This window comes from Ochotona princeps, chromosome 2, assembly GCF_030435755.1.
Source record: "Ochotona princeps isolate mOchPri1 chromosome 2, mOchPri1.hap1, whole genome shotgun sequence".
Classification (NCBI taxonomy): domain Eukaryota; kingdom Metazoa; phylum Chordata; class Mammalia; order Lagomorpha; family Ochotonidae; genus Ochotona; species Ochotona princeps.
In genome coordinates this window covers 98,537,906-98,553,347 of record NC_080833.1, presented here as the reverse complement: position 1 = coordinate 98,553,347, position 15,442 = coordinate 98,537,906, and the positions used below count along the sequence as shown (strand labels likewise).

The following is a 15,442-nucleotide window of genomic DNA, read 5'->3' as shown; positions in this document are numbered from 1 at the left end:
TTTCCATACACAGCTAGGTTGGGTAAAGGATACTATTTTTCATTCCCATTTTACAACTGGGCAAGCTGAACTCGAGAGGGCTTAACTCTCTGGAAAGCAGTGCAATTAGAATTAAACTGGGAGCTGACTGCCTCCCTGCCTCCCCCCACCCTACCCACCTCAGCCCACACAGTGAGTCCATCTGAACCACCCATTTGCTTTTCCCCACCTTTGTCGTCGGCCACATCTCCATTCCCCTGACATTTGTCAGCCAAGAGAACCACGATCATGAATGATCAATGTTGTGCCCACCTCCATAGGGTTAGCAGGTTAGCACAAACACGAGACTAGATTCCCCCAGGACTCTTCCAGGGGCACCGTCCATGCTCTCACACCGCATCCTCAGCAGTGGGCCAGCCTGCACAGGTGCAGCCCGCGTGCTGTGCTACAGCCATGTAGGAGGCAAGAGGCACACTGTGGGAGAGCGGGAGGAGAGTATAGGGTGGTGCAGAGCCACCGCGGCACGTGAGTGCATCATGAATGAAGCAAAGCTGGTCTTCCTCCCATTCTCCACTGATGGCCCTAGACTGGGACTCTCAGATGACAGAGTAGCAGCAAGAAACACCTCTCTTCTCTCAGCGCTTCTGTCCTGGGGTGGGCCAGTTATGAGTGGCCAAGGATGGCCAAGCTTTCCCAGGGAGAAGGCAGCATCTGTTCTCATGCCATAGCATGCAGTCTATCCTTCTTTGAGTTCTCACTGTGGTACTTGCTTGATGGCCGGCTGAGGGCATGTCTCAGACCTCCTGCTCTTGCAGGTTGCCTGGAGATGCTGCAACTCTTAGTCCCCAGAGCCTACTGTCTGACTGACATCTCCCGGGCCAGGCAGAGCTTGTGCTAAATGATTGGCTCCCAGTGTAAGGCCTGACATCTTTATGACACAGGAAGAAAGACACACACCTGACAGGTATTCTTCCAGGTCTCAGGGGCATTAGCACTCCTGAGCTGGAAATGCTAGGACCTGCTGCCTGTCAGTGGCAGCCCCTGTGACGACTGTCCCTAAGTCCCAGCCCTGCCCAAGCTGCCACTGCGTCTGGTTCTGCTACAATGTTTTGCATCAGTTGTCTCACCTGGGGAGGGCTAGCTGGTTCTTTGAGCTTTCACAGTTAAATGTGGCACATTAAATGCAATCTTTGGTTCTTACTGGGTTCTGAATGTTGTTCCCAGCACTTGTCCTGGGTCAATGCATTTTCTCTCCATAGCAGTGCTACAGGGCAGCAGCTGTAACTTCTGTGCCCAGTACAGGGGAAGGACAGGGACAGAGAAGTTCAACAGCAGCTCACACAGCCAAAGCAGGATTTGCATCCTGTCTGCACACCCGGAGTCACACCCCCGTGACAGCCTCTTCACATCATGAATCCACACGGTTCCACTCCTTGTCACTGCTAAGCCTGGGACACATGTACCTTTCCCACTTGGGAACCTGGCTCCCAAAATGTCTGTGCCTGGTCTGGCACTGGTCCCCCAGGGCTCAGGGGAAGGTTCCTTCCCACCAGGCTGTGCCAGGAGAGCAGGCAGGATAATCACCAGCTTTTCCTCCCACAGAACTCGGCAGCCCATGGGGCACTCCCGCCATGGGGAGCGTGGCTACTTGCCGGACCCTGGGCCCTGGGTCAGAGGCCCTCAGGAAAGGTACTGCAGCTCTAGGGCTCAGGCTCCTCCTGAACGCCCACTGGTGTCTGAGACTTTAGGCCCTCGCATCACGTGGTGGCTGCGGAGAGATGTGTGGTCCCCGCTGCTTTATGCAGAGTGCAGGGACTACCCACCAGCACCGAACATGCCCAAGCCTAGCTTTGACACAGAGCCTGGCCACTTCCAGCTCCCCACTCGAGAAAGGGAGACAGTAGCACCATGGGGAGGGGTACCAAGACTTCAAAGGGAAGCCAGTAGAGTGAAGAGCTTAGCATGCTCTGCCAGCTCTGCCACACGCTTGCCTGAGATGTTGGGTGTGTCATGTCAGCTTGTGGTTGCAATACATGAGCTAGTGGTGACAGGAGGCTATGTACAGAAACTCACAATGAGGAGAAAGTGGGCTTGTAACTTTCCATCTTGGAAAATGAATGCATGTGGGACCAGTTTGGCTGCCTTCCCTCGGCTTTCCTAGGTGCATTTGTGTCAGTTCAGACAGCTCTACTCTGCAGGCTGGGGGCTGGAGACGGGAGAGCCTTCAAGGTGGTACACCTTGAGTCAGGAGGTTGTGAGTGAGCCACTGCCTTTTAAACAAAGATTTATTCATTTTTATTTGCAAAGCAGAATCACAGAGAGAAGGAGAGACAGAGAGAGAAGTTTTCCATCTGCTGATCCACTCTACAAATGACCACAATGGCCAGAGCTGGGCCAGTCTGAAACCAGGTGCAAGGAGCTTCTTCTGAGTCTCCCACATAGATGCAGGAGGCCAAGCACCTGGGCCTTTCTCCACTGCTTTCCCAGGTCCTTAGCAAGATGTCAGTGTTGCAGGTGGAGGCTTAACCTTTTGAACCACCATGTAGGATCCAGAGCTGCTGCCTTTGGTACCAAAGAACCAAGCCTTGCTTCATCCTCCAGGTATCAAGGCAGGTTTCTCCCTGCCGTACTTGCTGGCATCACCATCTCGTGACGTCACTTCCTGGGAGTATCATTCCAGCCATGGGAGTCTACGAACTTAAGATACATGAGGAGTGGGAGCAGCTGGGCAACCCTGCTCTCCTGCCTTCTCATGTTTCGTCCACATCGAAGCCAAATAACTTTGTTGTGTGTAAAGCAACTGAGTGCATCTTGAACTCCCTCAAGTTACAAGCACCATGGGGAGTGTTTGCCATCATCGCCATCACTCCCATTGTACAGATGGAAAAACAAGACATTCACAACCTTGTCCCAGCTCAGGCAGATAACACGCGCCCAGGGTTGGAGGCAGAGTCATTGAACCCCATGCTCTGAGCGTCTAAGGGTCCTGCTGGGCTACCTCCCTGAAGAATGAGCTCCGTTCTGTTATTGAAAATACCCAGAGATATAAATGGTCATTTGTTGCCTGTTCCCTCCCCAGGAAGTGAAAGAGCTGCCCTTGGATGGGAAGGAAACTGCTCTGGCTTAAATGTCAGCCTGATTTATTAGTTTATTCTGCAAGTGGTTTCGAGCCTTCCTTCCTCCTCCAAAGACACAACGATCGTTTGCCTCACAGAAACCCTTACCTATTCTTAAAAATGGGCGTTCAGCCACACTGCTGACTTCTCTGGTGTAGGCAAAAACCCAGGTCCATTTGATTCTTCTTGCAGAAACAAATTTGTGATTTTGTACTCCTTATTTCTAGACCTGCTTCAGCTTGCAGAAGAGGGATGAAGGGTGCATGTTTTGGTGCATAGCATTCCTTTGTATAAATGCTAATATTGTGCAAATTTTTCCCTCTGGCAACTCCGGGTCAGGCTGCTGTAGCCAGAGTGTGGTTCTCACTGCAGTTCTTGCCCCTCTGTCACTCTGCACTCTGCTTTTCCTTCAGGTGAAGTCGACACAGGTGGCTCTTTATTGAACTTCGTGTCTGTGTGGTTGAACTCCATCCTTTCTGTGAGCTTTGGGTTTGTCAGGGTCACATGAAGCTTGAGTCGTATCATCCAGAGATGATTGGCATTATCAGATATTGACAAGTATTATTCGCTTCTTTTCTGCAGCTGAGAGCAGTAGCTTACAGGTGTTTGGAAGGAAATCACCTTTGTGCTGTGTGGTCTGCGTTTCATGAGCCATAAATCCACAGATAGCCAATGTGGTCCTGCTCAACACAGCCACATGCTGTATAGTGTCTGTGGATGACACTCTGAAGGGGTGTGGCCTCCTTGGCTGCATCCCCAGGCAGGGGGAGTGGCATTCCTCACCTTTGCCTCCACCTTCACCCCACACTGACTCTGAAGTGTACCGCTGTCCTATCCATCTCAGGTGCCTATCATATGAGCTCATTGGTAATATAGGTAAGATCATGGGTTGGAAAAATCTCCCAGGCTGCGGTCTGTGCAGGAAGAAGCTGCTGGCCATGAAGACACTCAGCTCATAAAAGCCACTAGAGGTCACTCTGCTTGGCAGGGACTCATGCTTGAGGGAGAGGAAGTGCTCAGTATCAACGTTTAAACTGCCCATATCCATAGAGCAGAGCTGTCAGGGTTAGAACGCATTGTGCCTGGGATGTGTGAAAGGAGGAATTAAGAAAACAACCTTTACCAAAAGGTGAAATAAGCATAGGTTGGCATCCCTGGGGAGGAGAGGCTTGTTACAGAGGCTGCAGAGAGCGGCTTCAATTTGCTGAGAATCCAACCTACAAAAAGAGCAAATTTGCAAAGAAAGGGCAATAATCGTCCCAAAATGCATCTCAGGCCACAAATGGAGCCATTCAAGCAATGTAACTTTATTCCTAGAATTGAACCCAAATTTCTTTCCTTTTTTTTTTCTGGAAAAAAAAAACAGAACTTATTTTAATGTCAGAATGACAGGGAGAAGAAGAAACAGAGAAATGAGCCTTTCTTCTGCTGATTCACTTTCCAAATGGCTGCTGATCTAGGCTGAAGCCAGTTCCCTGGATTTCCCTCTTGGTCTCCCACATGGGTGGCAAGGGTGCAAACACTTGGACCATCTCCCATTGCTTTCCCAGGCCACCTAGCAGGGAGTTGGATGGGAAGTGGAGCAGCCGGGACTCAAGCCAGGGTGTCCATGAGACAGTGTCATCACAGGTATGGCTTAATCCGCCGTGCCACAACACCAGCCTCTGAATTTCTGTTTTGAGCCCCACCCCACCAACGGATCTAGGTCTTGTTGGTTCCCAGGCTCTGATATTGGTCACAATAGGGTCATTGTCACCTGTCTTTCTCAGTACCTTCTGGGAAGTCTGCCATTCAATCTGCTCCCTGGCTCTTGTTCTAAGCAGATCCCTGGGCCTCAGTGTTCCATCTGCAGGGCCTAATGTGAGTCTCTGCTCTTACCTCTGCCCATGTTTCGCAGAAACACAATCAACTCTATGGGGCCTCCTGACTTTTCCACCCAAGTATTCCACATTAGGGGTCTTCTAAGGGATTCTGGGGTCTTGGGGTGCACCAAGGTTGCATTGTGAAACAGACCATGGGTCCTCTATAATTTGGGAGTCCTAGAAACTGTAAAGATTCTGAATGCAGATGGCTTATGTTCTTGCACAAGTATGCACAAGGGCTTGCACAGACATGCACACTGGCAAGCACAGAGGAACCTGCCAGAATCTAAACTCTTTTCTTTGGCTCTAGTTGCTGTGCAGTAGCAGTGCTGAGAGCTGGAGCATGCGACCTCTTACTGAACAATCTTGCAAAATGTTTGCTTACAACAAAAATTGAATTCTCCCAGTCCTCGGGGGTTGAGACATTCAAAGCTAAAAACATTGGGTTCTTGAGGCCTATGAGGCATGTGCCTTCTTTTCCTCTGACTCAGCCCTCCCTGGGAGCAGTGAGTGCTGCTGACAAAAGACAGGGAGGACAGAGAATATCAGAATGTGGGGGAGGGAGGGAGACCCCACGGACCATCCCAAAGCCTCTGTGAGACCACTGCGAGTCAGCAGCTTGCTCTGTTAGGAGCCTGGAGGAATTTTCAGGTGTAGAAAGCCAAGGGTCCAGCCTTGAATGTTCTTGGTCCACAGAGTGACTGTGGTGGGAAGCCCCAAGGGGCAACAAATGCTGTCTTGAGAGATGATCCAGAGTCAGCAGGAACAGACTAGTGTGTGTTCTTGTGTTCTGGGGCTGATCTTTCTGACCTAGCGTAGAGGACTGTAACTGCCAGTGAAACAGCAATCTTTGCCATGTGCACTTGGAGTTTTTAAATTCACTTTGTGTATGGTTTCCTCTGAGGCTGCAGCTGTCATCTGACTCACTTTATTGCCTAATCCTATAATTGGGGGTATGCACCAAACAGCCTAAGGACTCCCCGGTGGAAAAAGCATACTCTGCTCTCCTTGCGGAATTCACATATGTGCAAGACTTACTCAACTTTCTTGAACCCTCCTTCAGATGGCTACGAGTTCCTGGAGATCCTGAAACAGGTGGCCCGGGACAATACCGACAACCCTGACCTGAGCATCGTGTGGATCGACCCTGATGACTTCCCTCTGGTAAGTAGCTCAGACCAGGACCCCGGCCGAACCTTCTCTGCCTCATGTTTGTGACTGACCTCAGACTCTCATCCGAGAGGGAGAGGTGAGGTGGGTAGGAGAACACAGAGAAACACCCAGTGACCACCACATCCAATGGTGGAGATCTTGGTTTGGGGACAGCATTGAACTTGGGGTCTGGTGCTGACTCTGAAATGATTCAGTTGCTGCCTATACTCTCTGGAGATCCTCAGAGGGGACCACCCAAGTGAGCTGGGTGGATTCCTTCTGCTAGCAGCTCCTCATCCCACAGTGACCCCTCCCTATAACCTCTTTCATTATCTGGGTGGGGACCACCCTTCTGAGGCAACCTGAATGACTAAGTAATAAAAACCAGAGACAAATGTTTTGCAGAGTGTTAACCTCTGGAAGGACAGAGACCATGCTTATGTTGTTTATCCTGTTTTCCTAGAGACCCTGTAATGTATCTAGCATAAGTTGAATATACAAGAATCTTAAGGCCCAAACCCTAGCTAGTGTCAATGAGTACCTAAAAAGATTTTGATTGTACTTTAAGAGGAATAAGAGCCATGTATTTATTACATAAACCTAGTGGTAATAGTAAAGAACAGAGCTATTACAGTTCATGTTGGAACTATCACAAATTCCTCAGGTGCATCCACATAGCTCATTCTGTCAACAAGTCTGTGATGTAGGTAGTATTGGAATCCCTATAAGAGAGATGAAAAGAATGGCAGCTGGAAAGGTTGGAGCCAGGAAGCAGTAGATGAGATTTTCAACCTAGACCTATGGAATGCCAAAGCTTATTCAACTGACTGCTTTAGTTAAGAATTTGCTTGCACATCAGTACGAATTTAGTTACCAGAAGGTTATAAATGGTTTTTTTTCCAGGAATTTTCATTAGTTGCATATGGAATGACTTTGCTGACATGAGAATAATGAGGAATTTTAGTGATTACAAAGATCTTAGGATCCAACACCATGTGGAGGGTGGGTGAATCAAAGGTAGAGACTTCCATGCCTCTTGAGGCCAGTGTTATAATTCTGAGCAATTATAACAATGTCATGGCCACATAAGACTGTACATAGTACAGCTTTGTTTGTTTAGCTTTTGCCTGGTTGTATCTCTAGTTTATCTGAACTTTTATTATGCAAACTTGCAGATGGTCTCCAATTCTCCCAGCCAGCTCTATGTGTTTGCTTTGGTTTTTGGATGGAAATAATCTGCAAACTACTCTGATTTCTAAGTACCCTTGCATCCCTGTAGGGCCTTATCTTTTCCTTAGAGACTTTCTGCCAGGGAACCTTCACATTGTCCTTGTACTATGGTCCCAGGCCCCTGGATCCTTTAGTTCTGCATCCATCAGATTTGTCCACATTTTGTAGCCCAGGTGTAGGTTATAATATAGCCTAGATCTGGGGTGAATCAAAAACACTCTCCTTACTTTTCTGTTAGTTCATAGCGTATTATTGCTTTACTAGCTCTCTCGTGAAGCCAAGTGGCACAAGATAAGGGATTTTAACAGAATATGCAGTATTATTAGTTACACACAGATCTTTTTAAGTCATTTTACAAATTTGAAAAGCAGAAAGCAAGAGACAGTCTGTCTGCTTGCTCACTCCCCAATGCCTATAAAACCAGTTCAGTGTCAGGCTAAAACCAGGAACCTAGAACTCGGAATCCAAGTTTCCGCATGTGGGTGTCAGGGACACAAATACTTGAGCCATCCTCTGCCACCTTCTAGGATGTGTTTAACAGGCAGCAGGGTAGCTGAGCCTCAAACTGGGTGCTCAATACACAATGTGGGCATCCCAGGTGGTGACTTCATTGTTGCCCCAAATATCCATCCAGGTTTTGTTTTGTTTGTTTGTTTACCTCTATTTGAAATGCAAAGAAACAGAGAGATCTCCCTTTCACTGGTTCACTCCCCAAGTCCCCACAATACCCAAGGAAGGACAGTTGGGCAAACCAAAGCCCGGAGGTTGGAGCTTAACCCAGGTCTCCCAAAGGAGTGGCAGCAAGTCTACTTCTTGAGCCTTCAGCTCCTGCTTCCCAGGGTGGCCATCAGCAGAAGGATGGGATCTGGACTAGAACTAGGACTTGAATCCAGGCACTCTGATATGAGATAGAGGCACTGATGCTACGCTAAATATCCACACCAAGATAAGGGATTTTTAAAAATGAGGTGTTGAAAGAGGAGTCGAGGTAAAAGGCTCTTTCCCACTCATAAATTAATAAGAGACCCACATATAATTTGGGAATCAGCATTGGATCGTCTCTGTAGTAGTCTTCCTTACAGCTGTAAGAGTTTTTATATTGCATGTTTTTGTAGTTTGTGCTTTGACATCTTTTATTTAATGTTTATTTGAAGTTCTTGAGACTGGGGCCAAGTCTTCAATTTCCTAAGTACCCACAGCTGCTTTAAAGACTTTGCACCACTGATGACTTAGATGCAGTGGTGGGATGGCAGGTGGGTCCAGCCCCCCCAAATGCCTTTTATAGGGAATAGCCTCTGTCTGCTACCTATATGCTTTATTGTTTTTTTGGTTTTTGGTGGGTTTTTTTTTTCGTGTCACAGCTCGTTGCCTATTGGGAGAAGACTTTCAAGATTGACCTGTTCAAGCCCCAGATTGGAGTAGTGAATGTGACAGACGTGAGTACCCCAGGAAGGCTTTCTCAGACACCCTCCACCTGCCCAGTTTTCTGCTCTGCTGCCCAGACTGGGAGGTTGTCTCTAGTAGGGGAACTCGTGTGTGTGTGTGTGTGTGTGTGTGTGGTGTGTGAAGAGCTATTTGGATATTTGTAATGTCATTCACAGATCACAAAAGATTATCAACTTTAAAATCAGCCCGCTGTAGATTTGCTGAATTTTCAATCCTGCCTGTGGTTGCCTTGGCAGGGCCAGAACCAAATGATTTTGTGGGCTTTATTTGGCTTGAAGGCTGGACATTTCCCGAGCCTGGGTCTATAGGAATGTGGCCCCTTTAGAAATGAACAGGACCCTTACCCCTGCCCAATCTCAGGAAACCTGCTAGTGTGGCCCAAATTTGTTCTGAGACAATCCCATTCTTCCACAACATGACTTTTTTCCGGGGGAGGGGAGGGATTTTCTTGCTCCTGGGGTCAATGTGATGTGACTCACTGATTAAAACCTCCCACTCACAGCAACATTCCTTTATCTCCCACCTCCCCTTGCTCCCTCCCCTCCCTGCTGACACACACCAGGCAATCAGGTCTCTTAATACAAGGGAACTCACCTGGGAAGCTGTCATTGAACAGTAAGTGATAATGGGCAGTTGTAGCCCAGGAGCCCATGCACGGGCATCACACCACACCCAGGACACCAGACATACAGGTGAATGGGGAGGAAATCAGGCATGAGTCAGAGGACTTTCCTCTCAACCCAGGGACTGCTGCCTTGATAGCTGAAGAGCCTGGTGAGGTAGACTTGCAAAGGGTGAGTGTTTTTAGCCCTCAATCTTGGCACCCCACCACTCTAAAATAGGAGTGAAACAGATACAACCACAGGAATAATGGATAGAACAGGGTAGTCACAAATTCCCTTACAGCCATCATCTATTGAGATGGACTCTCTCAGGAATGGGAATCAGTTAACAGCACCCTTTTGCCCCTTTTCTAAGTGTTCCAGCAGTGGAGAACTCAACATTCATTTATTTTGTTCACTGTTTTGAAATAATAATAATAAATTGTCTGAAGATATGCTGTAGTAAAAAACATTTTAGAATAGGACAGTAGAATATAAAGCAAAAAGCAAAAGTATGTTTTCATTTCCCTGATCCATCATTAGTCCCATTTCCTGAGGGTCCAGTGGTGGCTCCTGCAAGGGTATCCCATTAGAAATTTCAGAGTCTGATATATTTCCTTGAATCATGGAATACACATTTCCTTCCATGTGACACAAACAGGAAATGACACACATCATTCAGCAGCTGGCTGTTCCATCTAATAATGTTGTGCATATGTTCCTGAGACATGTTGCCGAGGCCCACTCAGCATCGCTGGTGGGACTCCTCTGGCCTGGCCCAAGCCACACAGGCTCACCACTCCATCCTTCTGTTTCTTGCTTATAGACTGACTTGTGGGACTCCTCTGGCCTAGCCCAAGCCACACAGGCTCACACTCCATCCTTCTGTTTCTTGTTTATAGGCTGACAGTGTCTGGTTGGAGATTCCAGATGATGATGACCTCCCCACAGCTGAGGAACTGGAAGACTGGATTGAAGATGTGCTTTCTGGAAAGATAAACACTGAAGATGATGACGCTGAAGATGAAGATGATGATGACGATGATGACGATGATGATGATGGTAATTCCGATGAAGAGGATGATGATGACAGTGATGATGACGATGATGACTAGTCGTAACTGCAAGTGACTCAGCTGAAGACAAAGTCACAGCTATCCACTACCGTGCAGACAGCACGAGGCAGCAGCAAGCAGCCCTACTCCTCACCCAGCCAGCTCCTCTCCCTCTTCCAGCATCGCTTCCTGCTCCCTCCTTGTACAGAGCAGCACACCCGAGCAAGTGCCTTTCCAAGTCTCCCCAAGTCCAGGCATCCCATTCACCAGGGACAGGGCTAACTTACTCCCATACCAACTGCCTTGGTTGTCATGGAAAGCTCTTTTTCTTGATCAGACCATTAAACGTCACGGCAGGACCAGAGTGAAGCAGCCTGTGGGGAGAACAAGTCCCCAACCCCTTGAATCAAGTTTGCTTGTCTTTGACCACAGCAGTAACAGAACTAATAGCCTGAAAACTCCTGAGCATGGAGTGAGTTCAGACTCAGAGCCGGGGAAGACACACGATTAGTTCTTGTATTGCCCTTACCTGATTGAGATTTCCGTCCTTAAACGAAGAAGATTCCTTCCACAGGGAAGGCTCAGCCTTGTACACAAGCTTATAAATCAGTTTCTCTGGGCTCTGTTAAACGTATCTTCTCAAAATCAATTCAGACCTGTATGTACCCAGGTCCAAGCCTGTGAATGACTACTGAGAGCCCTCAAAGCAGGTATACGGATGTCAGCACCTTTTCTAGTATATTACAAAGTTCCCTCTTTGTGGCCAGTCCCCATTGTTCACCAACAGTCAGGAAGGAATATAAGTTTTGCTTTTACTGCTGGAGTTAATGTCTGAATGCATCAGCTGGCTTCCCAGGATAAACTGGGATTGGAATACCCACTCCCTGCCACTGCTTGCGTGCCTTCCGACTTAGATGAAAGGTTGCTCTATCCAGCCGTCGGTGAACTCCGCCACTGCCGACCAGGGCAGTAATCACTGGAGTTTATAAGGATGCCTTAGGGCACTGAAAAAATTCCCAAGTTCCTTTCAACTTATTCAAAAAGTACACTGTGTTTTGGTAGCTCTAGTGCTAAGTATGCAGTATGATGTTCTAATTCATTTTCTTCAACTCTCAACACAAGTGTAAAACACTGCGCAAAGTGAAAATCAGGCAATCCTTTTGTGGAAGTAGAGTTAACTAACTCTGTCATTAAACTCATGTTTTGAAAATACTAAGACCATCTTGAAGTCCTTTCTCAATTTTTCTGATTCAACTCATTCTCATCTGGCTGAAGTGCTGCTCCTCTGTGCTTTCCACTGTGCTTTCTGGTCCATTTTTCTTTTGACAACCCTCTAAATGTGAAGGACTCACTGTGGTCTCAATGCAATCCGCTCCTTCCAGGCAATGTCATCCATACCCATCTACTGCTTCCTGTGTGCCAAGCACCTTCAACTAGGAGTCTCTGACCTTGCCCTCCCGCTTCAGTTTTAGACCCGCTCATTCACCTGCCTCTCCGACATCTTGGAGGGGATATTATGCAGGCATTTCTAACTCAACACAACCAAACCTGGACTCCATTTTCTCCCCTAAATTTTTGGTTGTCTTTTTTAGGGAGTCCCAGGTTAGATGAGGGATGTCACCATTTATCCGGTTGTACAGATGATTCACAGATGTCGTCTTCCCTTCTGCTGCCCTGGAATGCTGAGTGTCATGGCGCTTATCAGTTATGTTATAACACATTTGCATGTCTACCCCCTCATTGAATTGTATGCTCCTTGGAGGGAAGGTGTTTGTTTATCACTGTGTGCCTACACTTATTATCTAGCCTACCGCAAAGAAGGTAGTTTTTGCTGAACTGATGGATGGATCACCCATTAATCAGAATGCTCATTGCTGACTGGAATATGGTTTATCCGCCAAGGCTCCATGTGCTGGAGGCTTGGTCCTTAACGTGGGGATGTTGGGGGTGTGAAACTTTAAGAGAGGAGACCTAGTGGAAGGACCTTCAATCGCCAGGGAGTACCTTCTAAAGGAAATGTGGGAGCTCGGTAGCTCTCTGGCTTCCTGCTTCCAGATGTAGCTCTCCCCTCCTCCATCAGCTTCCACCATGCCATCCACCATGAGATAATGCCATCTACCATGAGATAATGCCACCCACTATGAGATAATGCAGCTCACCTAAGCCTTTGCCAGAGTCAGTGCCATGCTGCCTGAACTTTCAGTCTACAAAAGAGAGAGTTCGATAAACCTCTAGTCTTCATAAAGTCAGCCTGCCTCGGGCATTTCAAAATAGGCTTTCAAAATTGACTGATATGCCTACAGTCCCCCAGCATGGTTGGGTAACAATTTTGGCTGCCACAACAGAAGCCCACAGAAACTTAATTTTCCCTCAGTTCTAGAAGCTGGAGGTCTAAGATGAAGTGCGGTTAGCGTGAGAGCTTTTTTTTCTGACTTGTAGCCAGTTGCCTTCTACACTTGATCTTAGCCAAAAGGCTGAGAAGCAATGACAGTTGCCTTTTTACAATGTCCTTTGTATATTTTTTCCTGGATGTGGAAGGAGAGTGCGAGACTGAGCTCTCAAGGTGTCTCTTCCTCTTGTCTAAGGCCGCTTGCACTAATGGATCAGGCCCTGCCCTTAAGACGTTGTCTGAGCTTAAAAGTCCTTTTTGTCTCTAAGCACAGCCACACTGGGCATCAGGCCTTCAACATGCTGCTACAGGAAGGGCCCAACACATTTCTCCCTTCTACAACACCAAGCAGACATTTCCCAAGATGTATTCGTTGGCATGCAGCCAGGCCTGGCCACACCCCACCTCAGATTTTCTGGGAAGCAAATCTTCAAAGCCATACATAAAGTGATTCTTCCAGGCAGCCAAGGTGTGTGGCCTGTCTTGAAAGTGTTCTATTCTCCAGCTCAGGAAAACATCCTTGTTCTCAGAGGCCTGAGAAATTAAGTCGAAATCATGTTACAGTGTTTCTGTGTGGAAGCACTGAGTGTTAAATGGTGCTGCAGTTGGTGTCAGAGCTGTTTAGTGATGAACACTGCTCGAATGGCTATTTCTTGAACATGTATGTGCCTGGAGCACTATGCTACATGTTTTGCATAGGCTATCTCATTTAATTATCACAAAGGCAGGGATACAGGTCTGATTATCTCCATGTACAAATGAGAAACCCAGAGAGTTTAAGAAATTTTCCCGGATCATGCAAGACAGGAGTATGAATATCATCCCACGTATTTACACATTAGCCAGAAATTTAAAATGAAATTCCTTACATTAACGTTCAAAAGATTCCCTTTTTCTTCAGATAATGATGGACTGAAGTCAATTTCCCACAATCCCTTTCAGTGATTGAACCAAGATGCCCTTTCATTGTACTTTGATTCTGAGGCCATGATCAATGTAGAAGTATCAGAGTGGCAGTTGTTGTAGCACAGGTTAAGACACTGGCAATGCCTATACCCCGTATCAGAGTGCTGATGAAGTTCCAGCTACCTGCTTCTGGCCCAGTTCCCTGTTAATGTGCCTGGGGAGTAGTAGATGATTCAAGAGTTTGATTCCCTGTCATTCATTTGGGAAACTCAGTTCCTGGCTCCTGGCTTTGGCCTGGCTTCCTACCTGTTGTCACCATCTGGGGAGTGAACCAGTAGTTACAAGATGTTTATTTCTCTCTGCTTCTCTGTCACTTTGTCTTTCAAAGAAATCAGTACGTTTGGCTGGTATATTGGCTCAACAGGCTAATCCTCCACCTTCAAGTGCTGGCATTCCATATAGGTATGGATTCGTGTTCCAGCTGTTCCATTTCCCATCTAGCTCCCTACTTATGGTATAGGAAAGCAGCAGAGGCCCGACTTCTTGCCCCCCTGAATCCATGTGGGAGACGCAGAAGAGGCTGCTGGTGCTGGCTCCTAGCTTCAGATCAGCTCAGCTCAGCTACTGTGGCTATTTGGGGAGTGAAACAGCAGATAGAAGATCTTTCTGTCTGTTTATCTTTCTGTTACTCTGCCTTTCTCATAGAAATAAATCTTTTAAAAGTATCAGAGATGCAGGCTAATTAGAATGATAAGATCTGGTCTTCTATTAGAAAAAAAGTGAAATCCACTGTGTTGCTCAGAATGCATAATCATTTTCAGCATACTTCTGTTAAAATATCCTGGTCTAATTTGCTGTGAGCTTGTCTTTTTTTCTAATAAGCTTGCATTCCACCACGCAATACTTGGTTTCACCCAGAAAGGCCAGGCTATTAATTCTGTCTCCAGTCACAGGTCATAACTAACCTTTGATCATGAATCCGTGGTAAACACAGAGAACAGGTGCCTGTGAAGTGCTGGTTGCCGGGACTCTCAACAGGGGTTCTCAGCCTGCTCAGTACCAACTGCGCCCTAGCGAGTTAAACTTCCTCCTACAACACCAGAACATGACATGGCCACTGGTTCGAATCCCTACTGCTCCAGTTTCTATCTAGCTCTCTGCTAATGACTTGGCTTTGATCTGGCCCATTCCTGGTCTCTCCAGCTCCTTGGGGAGGAAACCAACAGAAGGAAGATCTCTGTCACTCCTTTCTCTCTGCAGCTCTGCTTTTCAGATGAATAAACTACATACTTTTTTAAGAAAGTGAACTGGATGCTGGTGGAAGGTATCTGATCATTCAATACTGGTCAGCCATTGGCTCATGCTGTTCTCAGTCCTAGAATGCTGTCCTTCCTCTGGACGTGGCTGACTCCCAGCTCTCGTATCTTATTCACCTGTTACTCTATACACCTCATTTCCAGTCTTGCTCCATGTGGGCTGGCCACCTCCTCATCTGAGTCCTCACTCTGCCCCTTACAGATTTCTTCCACAGAACTTAGAATGTACTGAGACTTTCTTTGTGTGTCTCCTCAACCTCTGGGGTGATTTGGCTCTATCTTCAAGGCCTAAGTTCTGATGGGAAGATGTTTATTTAAATGTTCTTGAAGCATAATACAAAGCTAATTTGATGACTATTATTGGCATGAAGAATTTGAAAAAAAACACC

At 47.1% G+C, this 15,442-nt stretch overlaps 1 protein-coding gene across 1 annotated transcript in view; it reads left to right on the top strand.

Annotated features, from left to right (window-relative positions):
• Positions 1-11,280, top strand: part of CASQ2 (calsequestrin 2) — a 64,961-nt gene extending 53,681 nt beyond the window's left edge. Inside the window, exons 9-11 of the mRNA XM_004581876.3 lie at positions 6,021-6,121; positions 8,701-8,775; positions 10,290-11,280. Of these exons, the coding sequence (XP_004581933.2) occupies positions 6,021-6,121; positions 8,701-8,775; positions 10,290-10,502 (389 nt within the window). The 3' untranslated portion in view covers positions 10,503-11,280. The remainder of the gene's footprint in view (positions 1-6,020; positions 6,122-8,700; positions 8,776-10,289) is intronic.
• Positions 11,281-15,442: the final 4,162 nt, after the last annotated feature.